At 54.9% G+C, this 11,627-nt stretch overlaps 1 protein-coding gene across 1 annotated transcript; it reads right to left on the reverse strand.

Annotated features, from left to right (window-relative positions):
- Nucleotides 1-1,268: 1,268 nt before the first annotated feature.
- LOC137360058 (red-sensitive opsin-like) lies at nt 1,269-11,375 on the reverse strand. The gene is given in 6 exon segments (XM_068025651.1): nt 1,269-1,385; nt 1,625-1,864; nt 6,875-6,910; nt 6,912-7,040; nt 7,683-7,865; nt 11,076-11,375. Coding segments are annotated over 6 exon segments (936 nt in total). The 5' UTR covers nt 11,307-11,375.
- Nucleotides 11,376-11,627: the final 252 nt, after the last annotated feature.

The raw sequence follows: 11,627 nt of genomic DNA on the forward strand, positions 1-11,627 counted from the left end.
TACCCCGGGAGAGACTTAAAGGAACAGGCACCCACCCCCGCACCAGACCCCATTCACACCCAGACAAACAGGCTGGGCAACAGGACCAGCGAAAAATGGAACTAAATGGAAAATTCGGAAGTGAGTGAGAGAGACAAACAACACCCAGACTTCTGCAAAGTGCTGCATGATTTGTATTTAACTCAGAAAATAATTTACATAAAATAGATGAGAAAACTGCAAGTTGCTGGCATTAAAGTTGAGATAAGAGTTTAAGTCAAAGGCTTTGGGGCAGAGAGAGGAGTGTATGGGAGCCAGGCCGGAGATGGGGGGAGGTGGGGATGTCGAGGAGGAGAATGTGGGTGTGTAGGAGGAGAGGGTGTGGGCGATTACCGGGGGTACCCGCAGATCACACATTCTTCTGTCTGTTTATTGGAGATGTGGATCAGTGGGGGTGCACTTTCACCACCTCTAAAAGTCATAAGTGCCTCACAGCCAATGAGGTGTGCCCACTGTTGTAATGCAGCAAACGAGGCAGCCAATTTGTGCACAGCAAGATCCCACAAACAGCCACGTGAGAATGACGCAGCTCACCCGTTTTTTACAACGATGTTGGTTGAGTGATAAATATCGGCCCCAGGATACCGGGGAGAACTCACACCCCCACCACCACCCCCCCCCCCCCCCCACCCCCACCCTCTTCTTCCAATCGTGGCCGTGGGATCTTTTACACCCATCTGAGATGGCAGACGGGGGCCTCGGGTTTACTGTCTTAGCCCGAAAGACATCAGCTCTGACGGTGCGGCGCTCCCTCAGTACTGACCCTCCGACAGTGCGGCGCTCCCTCAGTACTGCAGTGGGGGGGGTGGGGGGTGGTAATCGGACTGGATTACATGCTCGGGCCTGTGTAGTGGGATTTGAACTCACAAACCTTTAATATCCTGGGAACGATCCCATTCCCACACCCAGCATCAGCGACGGTAGCCTGTAGTGGGACTTAAGGATTCAACAGGTGGGCAACGGAGAGACAACACACATGAGGCACAATCCCAGTTGTGAGAGACACTCAGTTCCTGTGCGAACTCTTCTAAATCTTTATATTATTTGATGGACTGCAACTCTGTCAATGCTTCAAACCAACGTGCCATTGGGAATCTGGCAGGTTAACGGGAATTGTCCAAAATGAGAACTCAGTGGAGTAAGAGATAAGTAGCGGGAAAGGGTGGGTCTGCTTCCTGGAATTCCAGCACTCCGGCAGAAGCCGACACTGTTCCGCTGCGTTCTGAGTCTCAGGCAGGAGAAAGCGAGGAATTGGAAAAAGAGGACACCCCCGTTTTGCACGTCGAAGAGACCTCGAACCCATCATCCACTTTCTTCCCAAAGATCTGCAATATACAGTTACGGAACTGAAAGAGGAGAGGAAAACACAGTTAGATACAGAGTAAAGCTCCCTCTACACTGTCCCCCATCAAACACTCCCCAGGACAGGTACAGCACGGGGGTTAGATACAGAGTAAATCTCCCTCTGCACTGTCCCCCATCAAACACTCCCAGGACAGGTACAGCACGGGGTTAAATAACAGATAACAGACAAACAGATAACGAGGACTGTTTTTTCAGTTGAAGGAAGGTCTTTGCTCCTCACCTGTCTATTCATGAAGACATAGATAATGGGGTTGTAGACGGTGGAACTCTTGGCAAAATAGGCAGGTAGGGCAGCTGTTAGTGAGTGGAAGGAATACCCGGGGTTTAAGGCAGAAAAGATGGCAAAAAAGGTATAAGGACCCCAACAGAAGCAGAAGGTGACGATCATCACAACCACCATTCTTGAAACCTCCTTCTCGGCTTTCTGTGACGTCTCGGAATCTTTCTGCTGCATGGCAACCTGCAGGAGCAGCACAAAGTGTCACCAAAAGAGCTATTCATTCCTACAACGTAGTGGCTCACACCTACAACACACCGACTCACACCTACAACACACCAGCTCACACCTACAACACACCAGCTCACCCCTACAACACACTGACTCACCCCTACAACACACCAGCTCACCCCTACAACACACCAGCTCACCCCTACAACACACCAGCTCACACCTACAACACACCAGCTCACCCCTACAACACACCGGCTCACACCTACAACACACCAGCTCACACCTACAACACACCAGCTCACCCCTACAACACACTGACTCACCCCTACAACACACCAGCTCACCCCTACAACACACCAGCTCACCCCTACAACACACTGACTCACCCCTACAACACACTGACTCACACCTACAACACACCAGCTCACACCTACAACACACCAGCTCACCCCTACAACACACTGACTCACCCCTACAACACACCAGCTCACCCCTACAACACACCAGCTCACCCCTACAACACACCAGCTCACACCTACAACACACCAGCTCACCCCTACAACACACCGGCTCACACCTACAACACACCAGCTCACACCTACAACACACCAGCTCACCCCTACAACACACTGACTCACCCCTACAACACACCAGCTCACCCCTACAACACACCAGCTCACACCTACAACACACCGACTCACACCTACACCACACCGACTCACACCTACAACACACCGACTCACACCTACAACACACCAGCTCACACCTACACCACACCGACTCACACCTACAACACACCAGCTCACACCTACAACACACCGACTCACACCTACACCACACCGACTCACACCTACAACACACCGACTCACACCTACAACACACCAGCTCACACCTACACCACACCGACTCACACCTACAACACACCGACTCACACCTACAACACACCAGCTCACACCTACAACACACAAGCTCACCCCTACAACACACTGACTCACCCCTACACCACACCGACTCACACCTACAACACACCAGCTCACACCTACACCACACCGACTCACACCTACAACACACCGACTCACACCTACAACACACCAGCTCACACCTACAACACACAAGCTCACCCCTACAACACACTGACTCACACCTACAACACATCAGCTCACACCTACAACACACAAGCTCACCCCTACAACACACCGACTCACACCTACAACACACCGACTCACACCTACAACACACCAGCTCACACCTACAACACACCAGCTCACACCTACAACACACTGACTCACCCCTACAACACACTGACTCACACCTACAACACACCAGCTCACACCTACAACACACTGACTCACCCCTACAACACACTGACTCACACCTACAACACACCAGCTCACACCTACAACACACTGACTCACCCCTACAACACACTGACTCACACCTACAACACACCAGCTCACACCTACACCACACCGACTCACACCTACAACACACCGACTCACACCTACAACACACCAGCTCACACCTACAACACACCAGCTCACACCTACAACACACTGACTCACCCCTACAACACACTGACTCACACCTACAACACACCAGCTCACACCTACAACACACCAGCTCACACCTACAACACACCAGCTCACCCCTACAACACACCGACTCACACCTACAACACACTGACTCACACCTACAACACACCAGCTCACACCTACAACACACCAGCTCACACCTACAACACACCGACTCACACCTACAACACACCAGCTCACACCTACAACACACCGACTCACACCTACAACACACCGACTCAAACCTACAACACACTGACTCACACCTACACCACACCGACTCACACCTACAACACACCGACTCACACCTACAACACACCAGCTCACACCTACAACACACCAGCTCACACCTACAACACACCGACTCACACCTACAACACACCAGCTCACACCTACAACACACCGGTTCACACCTACAACACACCGACTCACACCTACAACACACCAGCTCACACCTACAACACACCAGCTCACACCTAAAACACACCGGTTCACACCTACAACACACCGACTCACACCTACAACACACCAGCTCACACCTACAACACACCGACTCACACCTACAACACACCAGCTCACACCTACAACACACCGTCTCACACCTACAACACACCGACGCACACCTACAACACACCGACTCACACCTACACCACACCGACTCACACCTACAACACACTGACTCACACCTACACCACACCGACTCACACCTACAACACACCGACTCACACCTACAACACACCAGCTCACACCTACAACACACCAGCTCACCGCTACAACACACTGACTCACACCTACACCACACCGACTCACACCTACAACACACCGACTCACACCTACAACACACCGACTCACACCTACAACACACCGACTCACACCTACAACACACCGACTCACACCTACACCACACCGACTCACACCTACAACACACCGACTCACACCTACAACACACCAGCTCACACCTACAACACACCAGCTCACCGCTACAACACACTGACTCACACCTACACCACACCGACTCACACCTACAACACACCGACTCACACCTACAACACACCTACACCACACCGACTCACACCTACAACACACTGATTCACACCTACACCACACCGACTCACACATACAACACACCGACTCACACCTACAACACACCAGCTCACCCCTACAACACACCGACTCACCCCTACAACACACCGACTCACACCTACAACACACAAGCTCACCCCTACAACACACCGACTCACACCTACAACACACCGACTCACACCTACAACACACCGGCTCACACCTACACCACACCGACTCACACATACAACACACCAGCTCACACCTACAACACACCAGCTCACCCCTACAACACACCGACTCACCCCTACAACACACCGACTCACACCTACAACACACAAGCTCACCCCTACAACACACTGACTCACCCCTACAACACATTGACTCACACCTACAACACACCAGCTCACCCCTACAACACACCGACTCACACCTACAACACACCGACTCACACCTACAGCACACCGGCTCACACCTACACCACACCGACTCACACCTACAACACACCAGCTCACACCTACAACACACCAGCTCACACCTACAACACACCGACTCACACCTAAAACACACCGGCTCACACCTAAAACACACCAGCTCACACCTACACCACACCGACTCACACCTACAACACACCAGCTCACACCTACAACACACCAGCTCACACCTACAACACACCGACTCACACCTACAACACACCAGCTCACCCCTACAACACACCGACTCACACCTACAACACACCGGCTCACACCTACACCACACCGACTCACACCTACAACACATCAGCTCACACCTACAACACACCAGCTCACCCCTACAACACACCAGCTCACTCCAACAACACACCGACTCACACCTACAACACACCAGCTCACACCTACAACACACCAGCTCACACCTACAACACACCGACTCACACCTACAACACACCAGCTCACACCTACAACACACCGACTCACACCTACAACACACCAGCTCAGACCTACAACACACCGACTCACACCTACAACACACCAGCTCACACCTACAACACACCGACTCACACCTACAACACACCAGCTCAGACCTACAACACACCGACTCACACCTACAACACACCAGCTCACACCTACAACACACCAGCTCACACCTACAACACACCGGCTCACACCTACAACACACCAGCTCACACCTACAACACACCAACTCTCACCTACAACACACCGGCTCACACCTACAACACACCAGCTCACACCTACAACACACCAGCTCACACATAAAACACACCAGCTCACACCTAAAACACACCGACTCACACCTACAACACACCAGCTCACACCTACAACACACCGACTCACACCTACAACACACCAGCTCACACCTACAACACACCGGCTCACACCTAAAACACACCGGCTCACACCTACAACACACCGGCTCACACCTACAACACACCAGCTCACACCTACAACACACCAACTCACACTTAAAACACACCAGCTCACACCTACAACACACCGACTCACACCTACAACACACCAGCTCACATCTACAACACACCAGCTCACACCTAAAACACACCGGTTCACACCTACAACACACCGACTCACACCTACAACACACCAGCTCACACCTACAACACACCAGCTCACACCTGAAACACACCGGTTCACACCTACAACACACCAGTTCACACCTAAAACACACCGGTTCACACCTACAACACACCGACTCACACCTACAACACACCAGCTCACACCTACAACACACCAGCTCACACCTACAACACAACAGCTCACACTTAAAACACACCAGCTCACACCTAAAACACACCAGCTCACACCTAAAACACTCCGGCTCACACCAGCTCACACCTACAACACACCAGCTCACACTTAAAACACACCAGCTCACACCTACAACACACCGACTCACACCTACAACACACCAGCTCACACCTAAAACACACCGGTTCACACCTACAACACACCGACTCACACCTACAACACACCAGCTCACACCTACAACACACCAGCTCACACCTAAAACACACCGGTTCACACCTACAACACACCGACTCACACCTACAACACACCAGCTCACACCTACAACACACCAGCTCACACCTACAACACACCAGCTCACTCTTAAAACACACCAGCTCACATCTAAAACACACCAGCTCACACCTAAAACACACCGGCTCACACCTGCAACACACCAGCTCACACATACAACACTCCGTCAATGTCAGTGTGTGAATGTGAGTGAGGGTGAGTTACTGGGCCACGCCTCCCCCTGTTTGAGCTGTAGTGTTGATGGATGGGATCCTGTGTGTGTGTGTCAGTGTGTGAGTGAGCGTGAGAGTGTGTGAGACGCTGTGAGTCGATGAAGTTGTCGATGAACTCACCGCTCGGATAGCCATCCAGACTTGGAGGTAACAGATTGATGATGATGGTGAGAGGGAGAGCAGCGCATGTGACTGTCAGCGTGAACATGTAGGACTTGACGCCAGGGTCTCTGCTCCCACTAAACACATCGGGACCACACGATGTCTTCAGTCCGTGCGGCCATATCTAATGTTAGAATAAAACCTTTGACATCATCGAGACCGCGGCACATTGAGGCAGCCCGATGTTTAAACAGGAATCTTTATTGTATCGTAACTATATACACTCCACACTCGGCTAAGCCACACTGTAACTGTTCTTGAGTCTCTCCCACATGATCTATTACATCACCCTGGTGGGCGGTAATCTTTACATTCTGGAGACAAACCCTTTGATACTCTTACACTGCAGGGCTAATGGTCTTTACCTGTTCCTAAGTGGCAAATTAGACAGGATAAAGTCTACAATTGGCCTTACTACCCTGGGTTAGAGATAGAGAGGGAAATCAGCCCGGGTTCCTGCTCATCACTGTTTAAAATGAACACCATGTAAACGTCACGCAAGAGCGCCACCACTGGCAGGAGGGTGTAACTGCGCTGTGACATGTTTACATATGCGTTGCCCATTATAAAGGTGAGCAGGGGCATTTAGAATGAAAATACACACAGAAAGGAGACTGAATCACATCTACAAACCCGATTTAGAACATAATGAGACAGACAAGAGGTTAAACTATACGAGGCCTAAAAATAGAAAAATGCAGCCTGGTGACGAAAGAAGGAGAGGGGGTGGGTGGCGGAAGAGGGAGGGGGGGGGGGTGCAGAGCACGAAAGGGCCTCGCCTGCTCCAGCCGAAGATGGGAGGGAGGCACCAAATGACGGACCAGGTCCAGGAAAAGATGATGCCAAATGCTGCCCATTTGCCATCGAATTTGACATGGCCGAAAGGCTTACAGACGACCACCCACCTCTCCCAGGCAATGATGGTCAACGACCAGAGAGCTGTGATACCCGCCAAAGGCAACCAGCAGTGTCAGCACGTCAACACAACAGAGGGAGACACCTACCACCAGACAGTCCGCACTGGGGTTCACCCACAACATAAACTGTACCCTAACCTCGCGTCCTCCCCTCCTGACCTCTGAACCCCAATATCCCTGTCCATACCTGATAATCCCAACCCTGAGCCTATATCCCCCATCTAAATCCTATATACCCAGCCAGACCTCACACCCTGACCCAGACCCCATATCCCCACCCTCAATCCATACCCCATCTAGATCCCATAACTCCACCCTCACCCCATATCCCCACCCTCAACCCATATCCCCACCCAGACCCCATATGCCCAGCTAGACCCCATATCCCCACCCAGACCTTATATCCCCACCCTCACCCCATATCCCCATCTAGATCCCATATCCCCACCCTCACCTCATATCCCCACCCTCAACCCATATCCCCACCCAGACCCCATATCCCACCCAGAACCCACAACCACACCCAGACCCCATAACCACACTCAGACCCCATTTCCCATGCTGACCCCATATCCCCACCCTGAGACCATATCCCACCCAGACCTCCTATCCTCACCCTGACCCCATATCCCCACCCAGACCCCATATCCCCACCCAGACCCCATATCCACACCCTGACCCCATATCCACACCCTGACCCCATATCCCCACACTGACCCTATATCTCACCCAGACCCCATATCCACACCCTGACCCCCTATCCTCACCCTGACCCCATATCTCACCCAGACCCCATATCCACACCCTGACCCCATATCCACACACTGACCCCATATCCCCACCCAGATCCCATATCCCTACCCTGACCCCATATCCCCACCCAGATCCCATATCCCCACCCTCACCCTATGGACCCACCCCTCTTTCAACAAACATAAATCCTGATGCAGTCTCTGCTTCAATCATTGCCCCAATACCCTCCGTCAAAAAAGTCTCAGCTGTGGCACAGAAGATTGTGGTTCCAAACCCCACTCTGGGGAAAGTGAGATCCAAATTCCAGGCTGACACTCCCAGTGAGGTACCGAGGGAGTGCCGCACTGTCAGAGGGTCAGTACTGAGGGAGCGCCGCGCTGTCGGAGGGTCAGTACTGAGGGAGCGCCGCACTGTCGGAAGGTCAGTACTGAGGGAGCGCCGCGCTGTCGGAGGGTCAGTACTGAGGGAGTGCCACACTGTCGGAGGGTCAGTACTGAGGGAGCGCCGCACTGTCGGAAGGTCAGTACAGAGGGAGCGCCGCACTGTCGGAGGGTCAGTACTGAGGGAGCGCCGCGCTGTCGGAGGGTCAGGACAGAGGGAGCGCCGTACTGTCGGAGGGTCAGGACTGAGGGAGCGCCGCACTGTCGGAGGGGCAGTACTGAGGGAGCGCCGCACTGTCGGAAGGTCAGTACTGAGGGAGCGCCGCACTGTCGGAAGGTCAGTACTGAGGGAGCGCCGCACTGTCGGAGGGTCAGTACTGAGGGAGCGCCGCGCTGTCGGAGGATCAGTACTGAGGGAGCGCCGCGCTGACGGAGGGTCAGTACTGACGGAGCGCCGCGCTGTCGGAGGGTCAGTACTGAGGGAGTGCCGCACTGTCGGAAGGTCAGTACTGAGGGAGCGCCGCACTGTCGGAAGGTCAGTACTGAGGGAGTGCTGCACTATCGGAGGGTCAGTACTGAGGGAGTGCCGCACTGTCGGAGGGTCAGTACTGAGGGAGCGGCGCACTGTCGGAGGGTCAGTACTGAGGGAGCGCTGCGCTGTCGGAAGGTCAGTACTGAGGGAGCGCCGCACTGTCGGAAGGTCAGTACTGAGGGAGCGCCGCACTGTCGGAAGGTCAGTACTGAGGGAGTGCCGCACTGTCGGAAGGTCAGTACTGAGGGAGCGCCGCACTGTCGGAGGGTCAGTACTGAGGGAGCGCCGCACTGTCGGAGGGTCAGTACTGAGGGAGCGCCGCACTGTCGGAGGGTCAGTACTGAGGGAGCGCCGCACTGTCGGAGGGTCAGTACTGAGGGAGCGCCGCACTGTCGGAGGGTCAGTACTGAGGGAGCGCCGCACTGTCGGAGGGTCAGTACTGAGGGAGCGCCGCGCTGACGGAGGGTCAGTACTGAGGGAGCGCCGCGCTGACGGAGGGTCAGTACTGAGGGAGCGCCGCGCTGTCGGAGGGTCAGTACTGAGGGAGCGCCGCACTGTCGGAGGGTCAGTACTGAGGGAGCGCCGCACTGTCGGAGGGTCAGTACTGAGGGAGCGCCGCACTGTCGGAGGGTCAGTACTGAGGGAGCGCCGCACTGTCGGAGGGTCAGTACTGAGGGAGCGCCGCACTGTCGGAGGGTCAGTACTGAGGGAGCGCCGCACTGTCGGAGGGTCAGTACTGAGGGAGCGCCGCGCTGACGGAGGGTCAGTACTGAGGGAGCGCCGCGCTGACGGAGGGTCAGTACTGAGGGAGCGCCGCGCTGTCGGAGGGTCAGTACTGAGGGAGCGCCGCACTGTCGGAGAGTCAGTACTGAGGGAGTGCCGCACTGTCGGAGAGTCAGTACTGAGGGAGTGCCGCACTGTCGGAGGGTCAGTACTGAGGGAGCGCCGCGCTGACGGAGGGTCAGTACTGAGGGAGCGCCGCGCTGTCGGAGGGTCAGTACTGAGGGAGCGCCGCACTGTCGGAGAGTCAGTACTGAGGGAGTGCCGCACTGTCGGAGAGTCAGTACTGAGGGAGTGCCGCACTGTCGGAGGGTCAGTACTGAGGGAGCGCCGCGCTGACGGAGGGTCAGTACTGAGGGAGCGCCGCGCTGTCGGAGGGTCAGTACTGAGGGAGCGCCGCACTGTCGGAAGGTCAGTACTGAGGGAGCGCCGCACTGTCGGAGGGTCAGGACTGAGGGAGCGCCGCACTGTCGGAGGGTCAGGACTGAGGGAGCGCCGCACTGTCGGAAGGTCAGTACTGAGGGAGCGCCGCACTGTCGGAGGGTCAGGACTGAGGGAGCGCCGCACTGTCGGAGGGGCAGTACTGAGGGAGTACCGCACTGTCGGAAGGTCAGTACTGAGGGAGCGCTGCACTGTCGGTGGGTCAGTACTGAGGGAGCGCCGCGCTGTCGGAGGGGCAGTGCTGTGATATGGTGCGGGAAACTGAAGTTGAGGTTGAGGATTCTATTGAAGGACGGAACCGGCTTGATGGGGTGAATGGCCTACTCCAGCTGCTGCTATTTTCCTGCGTTCGTACCGCACATGGACACTGTGAAGCCCTCGAAGATGCACATGGGGTGGCCGAGGATGAAGCAGCCGAAGATCTGGTTGATGATGCTGATGGTGCTAGACAAGAGGGTCTCTCCCAGGTCTGCGATGGCCATGTTAACCAGGATCCAGTTCAGTGGATGACGCAGTTTCCGGAATTTCCAGGTTGCCACCAGCACCAGCCCATTGGTGAAGATTGAGGCGATCACCATGACAATCATCCAGAAACTGGTCAGGTGGTAGACCCAATGCGGGGCTCTGTGGTAGTTTGGACCTTAAAACGGGCCTGTAGGGAGATGGGGGGGAAGAGAGGTGGAGGGGGGGGTGGTGAAGGGGTGAGGGATGTGGGGGGAGGGAAGGAGGGAGGGGAGAGGGGGGCAGGGGGAGAGGGAGAGAGGGAGGGGAAAAGGGGGTGCGGGAGAGAGAGAGAGAGATGGGAGGGGGGGGGGTAGACGGAGGGGAGAGGGAGCGAGGAGTTGGGGAGAGGGAGAAATGGGGGGAGAAGGAGAGGGAAATGGAAGGGGAGGGAGAGGGAGATGGGG

This window comes from Heterodontus francisci, unplaced genomic scaffold (assembly GCF_036365525.1).
Source record: "Heterodontus francisci isolate sHetFra1 unplaced genomic scaffold, sHetFra1.hap1 HAP1_SCAFFOLD_892, whole genome shotgun sequence".
Classification (NCBI taxonomy): Eukaryota; Metazoa; Chordata; class Chondrichthyes; order Heterodontiformes; family Heterodontidae; genus Heterodontus; species Heterodontus francisci.